At 42.2% G+C, this 19636-nt stretch overlaps 2 protein-coding genes across 4 annotated transcripts; both read right to left on the reverse strand.

The window, feature by feature from the left end:
• Positions 1 to 183: 183 nt before the first annotated feature.
• On the reverse strand, positions 184 to 7984 carry grtp1a (growth hormone regulated TBC protein 1a). Its single transcript, XM_047580578.1, has 8 exons — positions 7365 to 7984; positions 4864 to 5015; positions 4614 to 4772; positions 4046 to 4170; positions 2521 to 2617; positions 1658 to 1830; positions 971 to 1156; positions 184 to 828 (listed from the first exon to the last, which is right to left on the reverse strand). The coding sequence occupies exons 1-8, from the start codon at positions 7436 to 7438 to the stop codon at positions 736 to 738; spliced, it is 1059 nt and encodes a 352-aa protein (XP_047436534.1). The 5' UTR covers positions 7439 to 7984; the 3' UTR covers positions 184 to 735.
• adprhl1 (ADP-ribosylhydrolase like 1) lies at positions 7976 to 17873 on the reverse strand. 3 transcript variants are annotated; one of them, XR_007112441.1, is made up of 10 exons: positions 17337 to 17873; positions 15809 to 15973; positions 15604 to 15729; positions 15377 to 15517; positions 14481 to 14608; positions 14265 to 14397; positions 14006 to 14171; positions 10048 to 12670; positions 9048 to 9289; positions 7976 to 8107 (listed from the first exon to the last, which is right to left on the reverse strand). XR_007112441.1 is itself a non-coding variant. In XM_047580575.1 (8 exons), exons 1-8 carry the CDS (start codon positions 17548 to 17550, stop codon positions 10642 to 10644), a joined length of 3102 nt encoding a protein of 1033 aa, XP_047436531.1. In that variant the 5' UTR covers positions 17551 to 17873; the 3' UTR covers positions 10038 to 10641. The 3 variants fall into 3 exon arrangements, 1 of the variants encoding a protein (XP_047436531.1); XR_007112440.1 differs by lacking the exon at positions 7976 to 8107 and having other exon boundaries at positions 8791 to 9289; XM_047580575.1 differs by lacking the exons at positions 7976 to 8107; positions 9048 to 9289 and having other exon boundaries at positions 10038 to 12670.
• Positions 17874 to 19636: the final 1763 nt, after the last annotated feature.

Below are 19636 nucleotides of genomic sequence, written 5' to 3' on the forward strand. Positions count from 1 at the left end.
TAATGATGGGATTTTTGTGAAATAAACACAGATGTTCACAGTTGTTGGTTCAGGTGCACGTTACACACCAGTGTGTCGGTCTGAGCTGGGACTGGTGCCAAGGATATTTCTAGCCAGTGTAACACAATCTGAACCCTGAGAGTGAGCGTAAATAAAACAAAACAAAACAAAGCGAAGACAGTGTTGTTAGAAAGAGTGCAGCCCTTTCAGTCGTTTATATTGCTTTACCATAGTGCACTTGACTTATAACCATTAACTACATGTTAATTAAACCAATATAATTCACATTTGATCACCACAACAATGTTGTTCCAGCATTAAATATCGTCAGTCAACTAAAAGAATAATTAGCCTTCATAATATTCGTGTGAAATGCAGTCGACCGGTTCCTCTTGGCTGTGTTTACAGTGTGCGACATGTCGTTACCGCCTTAGTAGCTCAGACTTCCCGGACTAAAGTGCACAATTCCACATTTTAACAGAAGGAAATAATCATTTAAGACAAACTACATGTTAATTTCACATGGAATCATCAGTTCATACCGCACATAACTAAAAACATCCTCACATGTTCACATTTGTTGCACTGTATGATTGTCTCAAATGTTTAAGACTATAGTCTGGTGTAGTCGCTGTGACTTGGTTTAAAAAAAAAAAAAAAAAGAGGTGCAAAGAATCTGCCGGGTGTCAGTCCCACTGGAATGTGTGAAGAGGTTCGGAGAAACAGGAAGTGAAGTCAGGATTCCTCCGCGATGATTCGGGATCGGCACGTCTCCCGCAGCTTATTCAAGGTTGCCATGGAGAGGCTTCCGGGCTCAGTGAAGATTTTCTGGGAAGAGCAAAGAAACGCCAGGATTATGGGATTAAAGAAAGGAAATCACACAGGACGTCTCGTCTCCAGCGACTGATCACTCCTCGAAGGAAGGACTCTCTCTTTTAATAACGAGAAGCAATTTCTTCTTTTTTATTACCTGCATGAATGTGTGACACTCATCGACGAATCGTCCGTGCGTGATCTTCTTGAAGGCCTGGCAGATGTCTGGCAGCGAACCGGCCTCTTGAATCAGAGCCTGGTTGTGGTGGATCAGAGTCAAAGCGACGCGGAACAGGATTTTTGAGCCCTCGTAGAACAGGCAATCCCAAATCCGCAGAACTGTCTGCAGAAAAACGGCAACAAAGAAGTGAATATAGTGCTTAGTTGAAATCTGCGGCAGGAGCAGCTCTTCCTGGTTGACCACAGTGTTTGTGTGCGTGGATTAAATCTCAAGGGCGCAGTGTGATCATCTACAAGTGTTACACCCTTTTATGTGTGTTTGGTGAACAAACACATCCACACCCTCCCCGGGCCAGCAGAGGAGGATGACAACAACACGGGCTGTTGTCTGAAGTGGGTGAGCTGGACCAGTTTTAAAGAAGAGGAAGAACAAAACCAAAACAGCTCTTGCTTTTATCCTGGTCCAGTAAAAGCAGAGCAGGAATAAACACATTAGCGGCCGGTGGTTGTAGCGCAATGAATGGTGGGTTGTGTCAAAGCTTTTATTCTTTGAGAGATTAGAGGCATATTTTTTACAACAAAACAAAACTTTTGTATCTATTGTCAACCTTTTCTGAAGTTCTTGTTCCCCCTGAAGACGAGACATTTTCCCGGATGCACTCACCTCTACGGGCAGGACGTCTATGTAGAGACAGATGAACCACCGAGACACCACCAGGGTCCACATGACGTTGTGATCCATCATGAGCTGCCAGACTGGGGGCACTTTAAGCTTCACCAGCTCCCCCAACACCTCCTGGTCTGTCTTCAGCCCCATCATAGCTGGACTGTAGTAGTCTGCAACCACAAACACACACAACAATTAGAACTGGAACACAGCAACTCCACAAATATCTTAAATGGAAAACAGTTCAAATGTTTTATTTATATTCTCATTCCCTCAGCTGAGTGAGTATAAGACACTAATGAAAACACACTGTGGGTCTTAAGCCACTGACAGATAAAGACCATGTGACCCCAACAGGATTATTCTCAGCCTAGAGCAGGTGTCAAACACACAGCCCTCAGGTTGAGTTTGTAAAATTATATTCACTGCTTTTTCTTTTTAATAAAAAATAAAAATAAGTGCTATTCTTAATTTGCCTGCTAAGAGTTGAGCTCTTTTAGAAAGAGCTGCAGACAAAACACAACACTGAACCAGAACTAAACAGCAGATGGCAGCGATGCGCAGAGATGGAACTTCATTTTCTTAAACACTTTCAGGTTATTCATGAGATGTTTTGTAAAAGTATAGCTCATTAAGTGTTAACATTTTCATAATGTGCTTGTTCTGCTTTGTATTAAAACAAAAGGAAAAAAAATTAGTTGTTGATATACATAGATTACTGTGGTATTATGTTCCTGCCCTTGCCCCCTTCAGATCAAACTGGAATTTATTGGACCCTGAACTAAAACGAGGTTGACAAACCGAGCACCTACACCTGAATGAAAACCAGAGCTGTGGTTAGTTACTGTTTATACACACACCTGGTAGGATTCTACCAAGCAGAGCGTCCATCAGCCAGAAGGATTTCTCTTCATCTTTTGTGACGATCAGTAGATACCCGGCCACGAAGTTCATCCCCTGAAGACGAAGAGACACACACTGAGGTTAGCCTCAGGTCAGCCTGAGCAGACGAGAGGCAAACGAAACCACAACGAGTGCAGCCTGACTATAGGTGAATGGGTTCTATTTATACTTCACTGAAGATGCGACTGTGAAGGCGGCCGTGTTTGAATTGCAAAGCGTGATCCTCTAGTGAAAATTTGCCTGTCAAATCCTGATGATTATCATACTGAGTCCGACAGATGTTATCTGAACACAAGTTACTGGTGAGTTTTGTTAATGTAACAAAACCCCTGAACATATAAACACACCAGGGTTTTTTTTTTTTCCCCCGTATGCAAAAGCTGAATCTATGACATGACATCTTTCCTGCTGACTAAATATTTGAAGTAAGGCCTGATTATCACTACACCTATCTGAAGGTTGCTGTGGTAAATGACACCAAACTCTAAAGAAATAGTTAAACCCCACAAGTCCAGTTGTTTGGTGTTTTTTGATATACACAGATTTGCCTGCAGATCCTTCAGGTTGAAGAGTCTCCATGTAATTATCCACCACATCAGACTGAAGCTTTACTGGACTGAGATCTGGGTAATTTAGAGTCTCTAAGTCAACAATCAGCTGGCTTGTTATGTTGCTCAAACCTTTCCTGAACTATTTTTGCTGTGAGCCAGGATGAACTATCCTGCAGTAAGACGGCGCAGCCCTCTGGGAATTTGGTTTCCATAAAAAGGGTGTTCGCGGTTTGCAACAATGCCAATGTAGAGGGTACATGTCAAAGGTTTCCCAGCAGAACAGCAGAACCCAAAGAATCCCACTGCCTCCACCAGCTTTCCTTCTTCCTGTAGTGCATCATGGGGCCACGCTCCAAGCTCAAGTGATGCAATTACATTGTTTATTGCCATGTTTGTTCTGTGCTCACTGCTATAAGCATTTTAGCATAGACGGTCATTAGACTGACAGTCTCAGCCCGTATTAATGAAATGTGATGGACTGTCTTCTGACAACTTTCTATCAGAACTAGCATTAACTTGGCTGTTCGCTGGTTCACTGCTTTCTGATGCCAGGTACAAACCACTGCAGACTGGGAAACACCTCACGAGCGCTGCAGGTTTGCAGATGCTCTGACCCAGTTGTCTAGTCATAAAATGTGGCCCTTGTCAAAGTCGCACATATCCTTCTATCTGTCTATATTTACATAAACCATGCACACACAGGTATTAGTGTTATACATAATGTTAAGGCGGTTCTTACTACAAAACTATATAACATAATAAAATAAGACAGGAGACTGTCACCGTTCTAATACAAATGAAAACACTGAATGATGATTCAAGGACCTTAATAATTCTAAAAGCTCTAAATGAGGAACTGAATTTCTGTATCAATTTTCAACATATGCCATTATTCAAAAACTCCTGTATCCTGGATCCTAAGCGGTTTTACCTGACAGTAGCCCACAGTGGGATTGTGGTGACCGTAGGCCAGCAGCACATTGTACAAAGGCTTCTGCAGACATGGGCTGGATGTCTTGCGGAACAAGACGTTGTCTGGAAACGTCCGGTTCAAGTCTGAAAGAAGTGGAGAACCGCAGACGCTGATCAGACTGTGTGGTTGTGTATCTGAGCGAGAAGGTAACAGCGAGCGTATTCAGCAGCGCTACAGCAAAGTTCAGCCACAAAGGAACAACTTATTTTGAGAGGGCGGTGACTCTGCACGCTGGTATTTAGGGAGTTACCCAAAAAGACTCAAAGGTGTAATCGCCACTGCTGCTACTGGATGTTTAAATGAGGGCTGTTATTTAATGCTCTACCTTCTTTGTTTTTATCTGTTGTTTGTTTCACATGTAAACGCCACGTGAAGAAAGAGCTGAAGTAAATTTTACAGTGCACTGCAACTTTTATGATGATCCGGTGTCGTTTTTGTTAGTTTTGAGGTTAGTTTGGTTTGTGCCAGTGCTTTTAAAAGGTTTGAGCAAGTGCACGAGTGAAAGAAAAACTGTTGAATGTCTGACCTGTGTTGATGGTCTCCACCAGTTTCGGGTCGTGCTGGGCTCCCAGCAGGGACTGGTAGTATCCCGGGTTCTTCTCCAGCTGGTCTTGGGCCCCACTGGCTGCCATCCAGATCAGAGTCCGGTGCTCATTGGGAATCCCCTTACGTACATAGCGCTTTACTGAGGGAGAGGGGGGGATGTTTAGTTCGCTTTTGGAGTAAGGATGAGTGAACTCTGTGAGGATGCCGGCGTCTTTTGGTTTCACACTTACATTTTACATTCTTCTGCACCTTGCTTTTTCCCTTCAGTAGTTTGGACCATTTGATGGATCTTCGCGTGAGCACAACCAGATACTCAGACATGAGATCTTCATACGACTCATAATCAAAGTCCTCCGAGCGCTCGAAGCCGTACGGATCCACACTGGGTCAAAAAGAACAAAGTTACAAACTACATCAGTGGCCAAGAAAGACAACAGTGGAAACATTTTTGTATTCAAGTGCTTTTAGTTGTGTACTCCAAACCTACTAGGTCCCAAACTGATCAAGTATCTATTGGATGCAGTTGAATAAGTCTGATCCACAGAGGCCCCCACCCTCAACTCACATGAACTTAAGGCCCCCACTTTCCACAGAACTCCCTCAGAAGGCCCGTGTCTAATCTCTGATGAGTCACAACTGTTTTGGAAGCACAAGGGAAACCCACACAGCATTTGGCAGGTGGTGGTGTTTCTTGTGTAGCATGTCTACTACCTAGTGTTGCATGGTTGTAGGTGGCTCAGCGTAATGCCTTAGGTAACACGATAATCCTCCTGCAGCTTAACCCTTCAACAAGAGCAAAGTCATCCCTGAAGAAGAAATGCACCTAAACATCCTTAGTAGCCCACTGCATGTGTTTTACCTGTACTGTACTGAAGCACAACGTTCTCTGCAGGGCAAAGCCACTTTATTGTGACATACAACACACACAAACAGCAAACTCTGAGTGGAAAGAAAATTGTAAACATGCAGACTTTCTCATTTGTAAGTGTCCTTGTTGCCAAAACAAAGGCGAGGGTACACAGTAGACATGTCATTGGGGAGTTTATCCACTTGGCAAGTGTTAGTTTGAGTTATCACTGTGTGTTTGAACTACACAACAGCTCCTGTCCTTATTTAAAAAAAAAAAAAAAAAAGACATCAGTTTTAATAGTGGATTCTAAACACATACAAAAATAAACAGGTTTGATATGAACCTTTTGGTTTTATTTGTGTTTCCAGTTTTTGGTGCACTCTCATTAGTGTACATCAGCGTCTCTAAAGTTTAATGTTAACGAGGTGGACAACATATATGAAAGATGAACACAAATAATGTAAATTGGCAACTCTCTGAAACAGGTTTAAATAAAAGTGAACATTAGAATCTGCTCAAAAGTAGGATTTAATTACAATAAATATGAATAAAGTTTATTTACCTGCAACTACAGCTTTTTGGTCATATAAAAACATGTACCATGAGATGAAGTTGTTCACTAGAGTACAAGAATCTAGTGAACAACTTCATCTCATGGTGCCAAGTGAACCACCTGTGGCTTAATACAGCTAAAACAAAAGAAGCTGTTGTTGATTTTTGGAGGTCCAGCCCTCACCTGCAGCTTATAACCATCAACAGAGAGTGTGTGGGACTGGTTCAGACCTACAAGTACCTGGGTCTACATCAGATCCGTCTCTATTTACACAGGAGACTAAGGTCGTTTAATTGTTGCTGGTGCCCTCTTCTACGCTGATACTCTGAGGTACGAGCATAGCTGGAGTCCCATAAGCTCTACAACGCCTCCCTGTGAGGAACCAACTGGACTTTGATAGAATATATAGTTTTACTATTTGTTTACAGTATTTTTTACAGTATTTTTAGACCTCTGGTTCACTGTCTATATAATCAGGTGGGTTAATTGGCGCAGGTGCGCACATTGGGGAAGCAATACTGTGTTTGATGGTGCCAAAGAGTGCAACGTGTAGAGTGCACCATGAATGTAGTGTGTAGTGCTGCGTCTAAAGTAAATCAGCATAAGGAAAAGTTTGGAAAATCTTGCTGTTTTTGTATTGGTACACTTACACCTGTACTTATAGCAGTACAGTATGTGCAGATAGTAGCAAGGTAGCCACTATACTATTATTATTATTATTATTATTATTATTATTATTATTATTATTCTATGCTATTACTATATTAAATAAATACGTTTGGTCCCTGCAGACACTTACTCAGGACTCTGACCACCCATCCTCACACTTTATTGGGGACATTTATACTGTATCTTATATTGAAATTAATTAATACATTTTTTTTTACCCTACTATGTATATGTATTTTTTCTTCTTCTTCTTTAAATCGCACATTTGTACATTTTATGTTTAAGTTGCTGCATCGTATGGTTCTGAGGAAGCTAATTTCAATTTCGCGTATGTGTCGCACAAACCAGAATTGACAATAACACTGACTTACTTTACTTATATAAAAATATAAATAAAGTTTATAAAACAAGTTTGTGAACTCTAAGCAGTTATCGCGATTTTTTAAAAAATACAACGAGATTTAACTAAATTACCGTTAACGGTGCTAACGCCTCTAGTAACGGTCAACGGTCAATTAAGTTTACTGGTTTAAATTGCCATAAAAAGAAGAATAAAATTGTTAATTATTTCTATGTTTTTATGGGCATGTGGTTTTGTGGACTTGCAATAACTTCCTTGCCCTCCATAATGTATAGTTTTAAACTTTTTTTAATGTTACCTGTTCACTCTGTCTTTAGCTCTGCCGTCGGGGGAGCGGCTCCCGTTGGTCGCTTGGGTTTTGTTCTTCTCCATTTACCTCTTCTTCTGCTCCAGTGATAATAACCTGAAAAAAAACCTTCCTAGTCTTCAACCATGGGTCTGCCGAGTTAATATCTTCAAACGGACAAAGTTTACAGCAAACGCGAAACCCGAAATTGTTGTCGAGGTAAATAAAGCTCGACGGTCACTTTCTCCATGTTTGCGTGCGGAGGGAAACGGGACAGGGACGTGTTTTTTTTCCTGGGGATTATAAACATGCTATTCTCGACCAGGGAGAGCCGTGAAAAGCATTTTTTTTTTACACTTCTTCCATCCACCACGAAGTCGTTTAAGCTCCTCTTGCTCGGTTAGTAGTAGTTTATCGACCCACCGACGCTCACAGCCGCGTGAAACGGTTTTATCGGCATCCACATGCACCTGCCGCTGGTCCTCGGATCCTCGGAGTTCAAACAAGTGGTCCGGAGCTCTGACAAGAACATCCAAACATTACGGGTTGGCTGATGAGATCCGACGGTGTCCCAGATGGTTGGTTACTTTCTCCCGGATCCTCTTGTCCGGAGAAAAACTCCGTGGAAGATTTCGGAAGACGCGTGACGTTTGCCCCGGGACACCCAGTTCTAATGGTGCATTCAGGTGAATCCAGTAAAGTCCTGGATTAGGTGGCGCATTTACGACGCTTTGAGCAGGGAAAAAAATGTAGAGCTGCAGTAGAACAAGAGAAGAGGAGAACATGTGCATCGGGTTTAGGTTTTAAATAATTAAGTTCGGTTGATGATGTTTTTAGAGTTGAAAATTCTCACAAAACGTATTATTAGCCATGTCTTCATTTTGCTCCGCTTTTTCTAACAACTGGTGCTGTTATGTCGTACAGCACTTAAAGGCACAATGACGTTATGAAGCCACGCCCTCTCTAGCACAGCCACGTAGCACAGGTGTAAACACCTCACAACGTGCTGCATGGTACAATAAAACGTGATTCAGACGTGGCCGGTGTATGGTTGGACTCCTGTGATATAAAGGTAATTCAAGCTAAACAGAAAATAAACAAAAATAAATGTGGTAGCCTGAAAAACGTCTGAGACTCAACAGTTTATCTCAGCTGTCTTCTACACTGTGGACTCTGCGACAACACAGCTTCACTTTTGGTAAAGTCACAGCGGAATAACTTGCACAAACTCAAAGTATCAGATGTCAAAATGATTATGTGGTGATAAGAGATTCTGAAGCACACCATGGCCAATGTTATCTCCAAAATACTTAACTTTTACCACACTTTTGTACAGCTATGACTAAAGTTAACGCTGATGAAATGGTAGGCCTGTTTGCAAATTGTTGCTAAAAATATTCTGGTATTTTATTGTGCCTCTTCTAGGTGCAGCTGACTTTTTGTTTCATGTGGTGATTCATAAAGTAGTTGACAGAAACTGATGATGACTCAAATACCTTTAAACTAAGTAGTGTCTGTGTGTGTTTAAGCTATAAGACTGTGTGTATATTTGGAATCACAGTGGATCTGTAGAAAACCAAGCAAGCAAATTTGTCCAGAGCCACATTTAACGTTTCCTAAATCAAATTACTTAAAATCTGATTAGAGCGTTTCTGCCCTCCATGCGCACATGACCATTCAGTGACGACAGCATACTCCTTATCATCAGTCCCTGGCAAGATTAGCCCGGGGATGGACAGATGATGGATCATGTAGGCCTGGGGCTCTTATCCTCTTGTGGAAATACCGATCCAAATGCAGCCTCATGCTTCTGCACTGGTGTAATCCTGCCAGTGGGCGGGGTTGTTGGATCAGTGGCTTGGACCAAAGTTCCAGCTACTGGCATGTTTGGCACCACATGCGACCATTCATCTTCTCCAGACAAGCGTCACTTTGTCCTTTTTAGACACAGCAAAATCCAGTGTAAGTGTGTGTGTGTGTTATTAACTCTGAACTATTCTGTAAGTCTACACACAAAAATATATATTTTTTTACGTTATTTCAACATCTATATGAGAGATCCTGCATCATGGTAAACAACTTTATTACATAGTGACAATAATTTAAATAAATTATGCAGCATTAACCGTGCTATCATACATTTGATAGGTTTATTTAACAAAAATGGCCAGTATCTTCATTCAAGTATAATACTATGGTTTCTATAATATTCAGAGAGAAAGAAAATAATCTAACATGTATTGCTAAAAGAAAATGTGTTGATCCATTAACGCATACAGGTTCTTGGATTGAAGTTTGTTCATATAGTAATAGACCCTTTCATGGACCACGTCGCAGTGACATCACGGCGTTAGCTGGAGGAAAAACACGGGGTTGTGAAGCAAACAGTGTCATTGTCGGGAAAAACCGGGAAAAAGTCATCTTGTTATTTTTTGGGGGCCAAAAAACCAAAAAAGCAACAATACCAAATTGAACTTTTATCGCATACCAGGTAAGATTAATATCTAATACACAATCATTTTCAGCATGGATAACGTTATGGGTTAGGGTAAATTGTGACTGAAATAACATTAACTTAATCATTATTTCTTGATACATGCTAACGCTAACCGCAAGCTATGTTAGTTGTGTGTTTCATGGGTGTCCAATCAGAAGTTGCATTTATTACATTACCCTCCACAGTGGTTTCACTTACTTCTTGTAATATCTTTGTAGGAGAGGCTTCTCTTGATAAAGACAGACCAGACTTCGTCCCCTCTGTGTCCTCCTTTGCTCAAATCGTCCATCCAGTGAGTGAGAGTGTAGGGGTCGTCCCATCAGTACGAGTCAACTTTTGTATTAGTATATTCTCTAAAATACGTGTTTTCTTCATCCATTCTTGCCAAAACAGTCTTTTGTAATATTCTAACCACTGTTTACAAACTACAGTGTTTGAGATGTTTTGCATCCAGTTAAACCCCACGTCTCAAAAAAAACTCATAACTGTTTACAAACTGTGAAGGAGTCTATAGTAAATGAAGTTGGCTGTAGCAACATTTCAACCTTGACACGCTCTTGGTAAAAGCCACAGTAAATGTTGTAAGCCACTTAAAAGTTATCAGCCAAATCACAATGTTGAAGGACATTGAATGTGAAAATAATCTTTGCATCCATATTGCAAAGATTAGTAATGTATGCACAAGATAAGTGCAGTAGATATTGTTCGTTTGCTCTGCATGTGCAGCTTAAAACAAACTTGTTCTTTTGTAGTTGCTGTGTGAAGCTGCACTGAGAGTTAATCTCTCACTACCTAGAAATTAAAGGTGTCCGTAAATCGTATGATTTTGGGTTTATATGTTTGTTTGACTGAAGGATCCCCGTAGTTAATTGTTTTGTACTTTGGTCTCAGTTTTGTGTTGCCTCTCTCTGGACGAATCTCTGTTTGTGTTACAGTCTCTTTGTCTTCAAAAGCAGCGTCTTCACAAAGTCTTGTGAAAAAACTTTGTGGCAAACAAGTCTGTTTTCTTTCTTCTAGTATTACTTCTTTTTCCTCTTCGGCCTCGCTGTTCCTTTCTCTTGGTTTACCCTCTTCTGGTTTGTTTCTTGTTATTGCATCAAAGCTGATGTCACGAAACGTTTCCATTGTCTCTAACACAGCGGACGTAGAAGCATCGGATTGTGATGGTGGAGTTACAGCTTGTTGGTTCTGCGCCAGTTGAAAGGAGGAATCGTTGTGATCAACCCTGTAAACACGTGGGATGACATACTTGGGCAGCCCTCTTTGAGTGGCCATAGGCTCCAGGGGATTTTGTTCTCCATTTTCAATGGGGTCATGACATGCGTCCATGGAAAAGCCTTTGATTTTTGGTTCTAAGTTGCCTTCAGTTGTTGTAGTGGAGGATTCACTTGTGACCGACACACTGTGAGAGTGTGGTTGACCTCCACAAGAACTTTCTTTTATTTTCCTTGATATCTTGTCCAGGTTTTGACTTTCTTCAGCCTCAGGTTTATTGTGGTGCAGCTGTTGCTCTGGGGAGGAATCGACGCATGTGCACCACACAGGAGAGGAGGTGGTGATGGTCGCCGCATTAACGTTCAATGGGGCTTCATCCTTGGGAAGAAGCACGAAAGGTTGCGGGAGTGACCACTCTGTCACGGAAGTTAAACAGAGCACCTCCAGACATCCACGTCTTAATCCGTTGGCGATACACTGAGTTTCCTCGGCTGCAGTCTGAAATTTATCAAAGTCCTCGGCCCCCGAATGTTTAACATCAGTGTCATAAACTCGGTCCTGGTTTAATGAAGAGTGAACGCTGTGATCTGAAAGTTGGTCTGCTTCCAATTTATTATTTTCTTCTGTGTATGACTTCACTTTTGTTAAAATGTCTGCTCCCTGATCTGGTTTTTGTTCTTGCCCATTTGTGATTCGATTTCCTTCCAACTTCTCTCCCGCTGGTTCAATATTTATTTGCTTCTGCGGGTTTTGTTTGTGGACACTTTGATCTCTCACTTGTTTCTCTCGTTCAAGACAAGCCACCTTCTCTTTTATATTAGTTGCTAGCTTGACTCCTCCGGGAGGCTTTCCGTGTAAACATTTCAAGTCGCTCCCCTTGCGTACGGTGGCTATGGCCTCGAACTTCTCCATTAAGGAAGGTAAGAGGCCCCCCTTTCCAACGAGTCTGGGTTTGATCTGCGTTTTCAGTCCCTGTTCCTTCTGCTCAGCCATCACAAACTTAGCCACCATATCCTTCACGCTGCCTTGTCTCTTTATGTCTTGTGCTCTTTTAGCTTTTCCCTTTTTTTGCACGTCACGTTCATCGTCTTTGGTTGGGTTCACGTGACCCTGAACTCCTCTTTTGGAGGACAGACTTCCTACCTCCCTCTGGTGGGTGATGGTGGGTTTGGGTGTGGTCCTTGTGAATTTGGATTGCAGGAGCTGGAATGTGGTAATGCGCCTGGGTATCAAGTCTCCCGCTCTTTGATCGCCTCCACACCTTCTTGGCAGCTTGTTTGTTTGTGGAGCCAACGAGCACTTTTCAGAGCTGTCGGGACTGGTCTCAGGAGTTTCCCCACGGTTCATTTTCCCAGGAAGCTGAGCCATCTTGCCGCCTGCCTGAAGCTGAGTCACTGAAGTCTGACAGTCTGCGTTCGTTTGTGCTGGAATACCGACTGACTTCTCCGGGTTACTGTGTCTGGTGGTCCACATGGGAAGATCCTGTGTTAGGTATCGCAGAAGACTCTCGAGAATCCCTCGAAGCACCGGGTGGCTTTTGGGGTCTCTAATCAACTTCCTCAGTGTACTGCCATTGGGGCTGATAGTGGTTTTCACAGAATCTGGTCTACAGAAAATAGAGGAGATGCAAAACTTAATCCCTGCTCCTAAATCTATTCTCTAAAAGCAGATAGCAGCAGCATGAACAAGAATTTTTTGGGGGGGAGCTATTAGTGTATAAAAGGGTGGGATTATACTGTTAGGGAGGGCTTGATCTCCTTTACTGACATAACTGCTTCTTGTTTCGACTTATATGACTTATATTATTAATCAGTCGGCCTAAATAATTCCTGTAATTGTACCGGATGTTCAACGAACGATCCCACCCCTGCAGCAAAACAGAGGAGGTAAATAAAATGTTCAGACTTGAAGTGAAACCGTGTGAACTTGTCATAAATGATTAGTTCAGGGGAGTGTTGAAGAGACTGTGATAAAAAGAGGAAATCTGGCAGATAAGGAAGAAGCTTTCAACATAAATGTCGCAGTTAAGGTAAAGAAAGACGGGCACATTATATGAGTCCATTTTAATTGTCATGCCATTTTAATATCAACCATGTAGCGGTGCTCTGACAGTATAGTATCCGATAAGAGCGACATCATGCGGAAAACAATTAATCATAGTATAAGAAAACATGGCTGCCATCTCAATGTCAGTGTTTATTAAAGCATTTCATAATTTCTACCACATCTCACATGCACTGATAGATAAATAGATCTGTTTAAATGTATTTACTTGTTCCGGTTCTTTAGATTCGAGTTAATATTTTTAGATAAAAGCAGGAAAGTGCCGAGCCTAATGTTAATCAATTAGGCTTCGCACAAAAAGTGGCAAGATTTTGCTCAGTTGGACAGCATAAGAATGTGCTTTATGTTAATACAGATTAGCTACAGAGAAGGTAAAGGTCGGATAAAGAAAATACATTTTTCTTTTCCCCAAATATCTTATTGGAGCTGTTATTGGAGTCATAGGTGTTGTGTCCCATGGCGTCAGAAAGTTAAGATTTATGTGTAGTAAACTGATAACAGACGTTGTACCGGACAGCTAGCATTCCAGATCCTTCTAGATATCCAAAAACGCGAAAGAAAGGAGACAGCAGCTTCCACGTTTTAGCCAGAGATGGTCTACAATCTACTTTCTGAACATCTGTAGATGCCTGAGAAACCTCACAGACATATTGCCACTACTTTTAGATGCCCCCTTGGTTCCACATTTATAGCGAGATGTGATTTTGCTCTTACAATTCATGTCAGATGTGTGGCGGAGAGGTGAGGAGAGGACCCTCCTAAAACTACTGAGACACTACAAGGCAGCGTGAGACAGAGGTGAAGCAGTATTTTTTTAGAGTCGAGTGCAGTTCTGCTGATAGCCAGTTGAGTTCAGGCCAGTGAAGATGAGGATTACTTGTCTATGCATTTCTCTGAAGATGCCGCCTTGAACAGCGCTTCCCCCAGCTCCTCCAGGCGTTCTCGTTTGTCCAAATCCTGGTACAGGCCTGGAGGAACCTGGCTCAGGCCGTGCATGAGGCCATAGAGACAAGCCGCAATCAGGCCTGTGGCTTCGCTCTCACCTGTAAGAGAGAGAGTTTATACAAGATGCGCAGTTTAGCGTAGCTTTAGCGTTAATTATGCGGCACGGAGGTCAGGACTGCTGCAGTTCTCACCTCCGTGGAACATGGCTCGTTTACACAACTCGGCCCAGTCGCTCCCCGCAGCCAGAAGGGCGTCGTAAGCTATCATGGGGGCGTCATGACCTCTCCGACCCGCACGGCCTTCTGAGCTCCAGCGCTTGTATGTCTGCATGGACGAAGAAGAAAACTGTAAGGAACGCGGACCTGTCGGAATAAAAAGCTGAAGAAAAAGCCTGAAAAAGGACTTACTTTGTCTGTCTCCTCGGCGTCGTAGCGATCCGGGAAGGAAGGTTTGTTCTGCCCCTCCTTGTCGATCTCTCGCTCTTCGAGGTAAAACTGCCACTTGGCCTCAAAATAGAACCAGTTTTCCTGATACTCTGCGTAACAATGCACAGACGTGTGCATTAACACAACTTAATAGAAACTTGTTTTGCACAGCCTCTTTTTCCAACTTGTTCCTGTTTTTTTTCTATGAAGAAAATAAAGAACCGTAACATTCACTACCAGTCAAAAGTTTTAGAGCAGCACTCAGCATCCTCTGGAATAGTTTGTCAGAGATTCATCCTACAGCAAGATAATGACCAAAAACTTTCATCGAAGCTATAGACTCCTTCACAGTTTGTAAACTGTCCATTCTTGTTTTGGCAAGAACGGACAAGGAAAACGTATAATACAGTCACTCTCCATGACTGTGTTGTTTAAAAAAAAGTTGACTCATACTGATTGGACTACATTCAACGACCCCTACACTCTCACTCACTGGATGGATGATTTGACCAAAGTAGGACACATAGGGGACGAAGTCTGGTCTGTCTTTAAGTGACACACATTTCTGGGAACTTGCTCCGCAAAATTGCAAAGAAAAATATTTGATTTCCATTTTAGAAAGAAAGAATGTCACTAGTGTGTTCACACACCAATGATTTCATGATTATCTTCAGTTGTTTATTTGGTCTATTCTCTCATTTCAGAGTAAAATGAGACATTAAACTGCATACATTTCGATAAAAAAAATAAAGAAATATCGGCGTGTTCTAAAACTTTTGACGAGTTTTGTAAATTAAAGCAAGCATATTTATTACCAAAATCCTGAGGAGAATCAATTAAACATTTATACACAAGAGCACAGACGGAGACCGTCTAACCTGCCATGTGTCGTATGGTCTTCTTGCAATACTCCTCAGCTCGGGGGATGACTTTCATGAGGTCCCGGCCCCAGTTCACAACAGGCTTCCCCTGGATGGCGTAGGATGCAAACAGCGCTGTTGTCAGGGAACCTAGGAAGCCTGAAGCCACGAGAGCAAATCACTGTTAATGCAAGTAAAGGAGCATAAATAATATTTTATTGTTGGTGGTTAGATAACGCTATCACCTGTAGGGTGGTTGTGCGTCATTCTGCCAACCTCAATGCTGACCTCCACCAGGTTTTCTAGCCTCTCAGGTTGCCAGTATCGCATACCCACACACATGGCTTTAGCAGCTGCTCCGAACCCAGACCCTGCACATACATTAATATTAATATTATTACGCCGGCCTCATAAAATAGAAATTATGTATGTCTTAAATCCTCCAATGACCTTTTTCATTGAAAGGTGTGTGCCAGGCGAGAAGGAAGTTGTGAGGTTTGAGGTGAACGCAGCCCTCCACGGTTGCAGGATCAGGAGCTCTGCCCTGGAGGGAAACCATGGCTTCAACGTAGAGACGCACCAGCTCCCGGTACAGATCCTCCAGACACCAGTAATCTGAACACACACACACACACACACACACACACACACACACACACACACAGCGGTTGAGAGTCATCCACGACTGGCATGCAAGGCGAGATGAGTGGCACTGCGATGGGGCTAAGTTTAGCCTCAGCTCGCCACACCGCAGATTAGGACCGGCATGCCTGCGGTGGAAGTGGAGATACTTCCACACGCCGACATGAGGTCGACTCGGATTCACGAGCAGGGTTCACAACCGCGGCGCTAGAATGTGCGCACTGTATATGAGACGCAGAGGGAGGCAGCATCATCTGTGAGGTAGCGATACAGGACGTCTGGAGGATGAAGGAGAACTGACATGTTCATCTATGCCATGCTGTTCTTGTCATCTATGCCATGCTCTTCTTGTCTTTCTCATTGAATTCAAGTACAGAACTGTTGTGTTATATTTCCTTTAGCTTTGACGTGTCTTAATTGTAATTTCAGCACAACATATAGTAATAAGTTGGGAAGAAATTGGTTAAAAATATGTCACACAGAATCAGGTGATGCTTTAAAAATAGTCCACCAGACCTGGAAAAGATAAAAGATGCCAAAGGAAAACATAAATAACGTGCAATACACTCCATACGTACATTGTGCGTGTGTGTGTAATGTGCAGGCATGCTGCAACGTGGTTAAATAGGGCTTCCTAATCTCAAAATATGCCATCACCATTTTTATTTTTTCCTCTCCAGGACCAATGTCATTGGCTTTGAGCCTCATCTGCAGCCAAACATGAAACCAGCAGATTACAGAAGAGTCCGACCGGCTATAGTTCAGCAAAGGGGAGACGAGGATCAGCTTTTTATCGTCTATTTTGGACTCTTTTGTCCCGGCAACTCCAAGCCACACTGCTGGGGGGGGTTTCGATATGACATTTGGGTGAGGGCATTCGTAGTAAAGTGATGCAGAGATGAATTGAAGAGGTGGTATGTCAGCAGGTAAGGGATTAGCAGCTTCCACTGACTGTATGGAAAGACATATTCTAGGTTTTCTAAATGTGAGAAGATAAAAGTCAGTTGTTTCTCTAAGACTTAATATAAAAGCCCATGTGGTACAGAGTGTAGCTGCTAGAAAATCCCTAAATAAGACCAGACCAGACTTGCCCTCTCCCGATGATAAATATAAAATAATCCATAAAAAGAAACTAAATTTGATTTGAAAAGTGTTAAAAAATAAAGAATTAAACGCAAAAAAAAAGGAACAGTTTTATACTGTGCTGTAAAATAGAATTAAGAGAGATATATTCAGATTTTACATTAAACATTTTAAAACATAGGAAAGATTAGGTTCGTGTTTAATCGCATTAATCGTAAGTTCTTTCGCTTCTTGACGTCAACCCTAACCGTACCTGTCACGAGCGCCTCTGCTGTGGTCATATGCATCAGCGCCGCATCACTCAGTGGCCAGTTATCAGGGTCCAGCTTCAGGGCTGCCAGTCCCCCCAGAGAGGCCAGCTCCTCCTGGATCTTCTTGCCCGAGGTGCAGCTCTCCCAGCGGCCCTTTCTGTAGCCCAGGGCGTCTCCAGCACATCCCAGAATCATGGCGGCCTTGAATTTCTCCATGATGATGCTGGGCGTTTGTTGGTGTTTGTATTCTCCTGAACGTTGTAGTCACACTGAAATTCAGATTTTAAAAAAAAAAGAAAAGAAAAGAAAAGAAAACTCCTTTGTGGCGTTTTTTTACAAACTCTGTAGACACACGGTCACATAAAAGAAAAAGACACAACAAACTCTCTCGACTCCAAACATCCTGAAGAACTTCCTCCTCTGTCTCTGCTGCTTAACAGCACGACCCAAACATCCCACTCACTAGCTCCTCACACACAAAAAAGGGTTGGCAAACAGCAAACAAACACACACACACACAGTATAAGCATCACGTTATCAGCTACAGCTTCTTTGTGTTGGGGCGGCGGCGGGTTCAGTTCGAGCGATCAGGTGTCTCCTAAAAAGGCAATCCCCGTGGTCCCGGAGCCTAAAAGGCTGAATAGCCGGGGTGTAGAGTGCTAATGCTAATGTGCTGCGGGGCTGGACCGCGTTGACATCCCACCAGCCCCCCAGGGCAGGGGAGGGAGGGGAGGGAGGGGAGGGAGGAGGAAGGGGGGTAAGAATGGAGCATCATCCCAACTGATGCCCCTAATCCGTACGTCACTATTTTAAACTTCTTTATGAATCATCTTTTGTTACCTGGCATGAGCCAATCTGCTCTCGCCTTCAGTAAAGTCCAGAGGTGTGTGTGTGTTTTATAAATATATATATATGTATAGATATATATAGATATTTTTTTTTGCCCATCACTTTCTCAGATGATGAGATGTGGACCCGAAACCACAGTAACAGCAGACAAAGCATTTCCAGAAGAGCCAGTGGTGGTGGTGATGATACTCAGCAGGAATGCAACCTGATAAGGGACAACTGTTACCCAGCAGACACACACACACACACACACACACACACACACACGGACACACACTGCTGCAGGACAGCTGGTTCTCAGCAGGAATGTAAAGATTTTTGTTGCTCCATTTTGATATCTCTCTGAAATATTATGTAATACTTTGCATACACAACCACTGGCTCCAGAGCTGCAGTGGACTCACAACGACTTTTACATGAGGTAACACTTTAAAACAACTTTTTTCCACTAATCTAAGGCATTAATATTTCCATACCAGTAATCAGACTACTTGATTTAAGTTACTGTGCGTTACTATTCTTCCCATTATATATTATTGCTTTCTTCTTGCGTCTCCAGCAGTGACGTCACGTATGCAACAAGTCACGTTCTCAGCATGAGGAGAACTCACGTGTGATATCACGCAGCGACACAAACGTAAACAATAATGGAGGAAAGAGAAGAGAAGTGGTTGGAGGAGAAGCTCGGAGGCCGAATGGTCAGAGGTTTACTTCCCCCGGATTAAAAAATACATAAATAAATTAAACTTAATTGACCCTAAGTCAAGACCAAGACCTGAAAAAGACATTTTGATCTAACTTAGTTACTTTAGTTAGTTACTTTTTAAAGGAGTAATCAGTAACTGGATTACTTTTTCCAGGACACTGTGGCAACACTGGTTGCAGCCACACCAGATGCTTCCATCCCCACTTGACGTTAAGCCAGATTAAAATAAATTTGTTGCTTTTGCGTGAGCGAAGATAAAAACACTCACTGGCCAGTTCATTAGCTGATCAGCCATATTAGTTTGTTTGAGTTCTTTTTGTCTACGAGTGTGAAATCCTCTCAAGGTTTGAGTCATTTTTACACCAAAATGTTCTCTGACATTTTTATTAAAAGTCAAAAAATATGTTTTCTTATGTTCATTATGATCATGTCTTTACAAAATCCATAATTATTTATTATTGAAATGACCACTGATTAATAAAAGTGACTTCATCCACCTTCTAATTAGTAAAACTATAATAAAAAGAGCTTATTCATAATTAGTTTTGATTGTTTTCTTTTTTGTTGAGATAAACACAACAGATATTTTTATATGGAAAATAACTAATTGTAGCTGTGTCCCAGAGTTACTCATTACAAACACATGACACTCCACCTCTGAAGTAAATGTGTTAAATCTAAATCACACGACCTGCTCCAAGGTTTGTTCTTTCTCCTCTTTCTTAGTTATTTAATATAAAGTAGTGT

The sequence above is a fragment of the Mugil cephalus genome, chromosome 3, assembly GCF_022458985.1.
Source record: "Mugil cephalus isolate CIBA_MC_2020 chromosome 3, CIBA_Mcephalus_1.1, whole genome shotgun sequence".
NCBI lineage: Eukaryota > Metazoa > Chordata > Actinopteri > Mugiliformes > Mugilidae > Mugil > Mugil cephalus.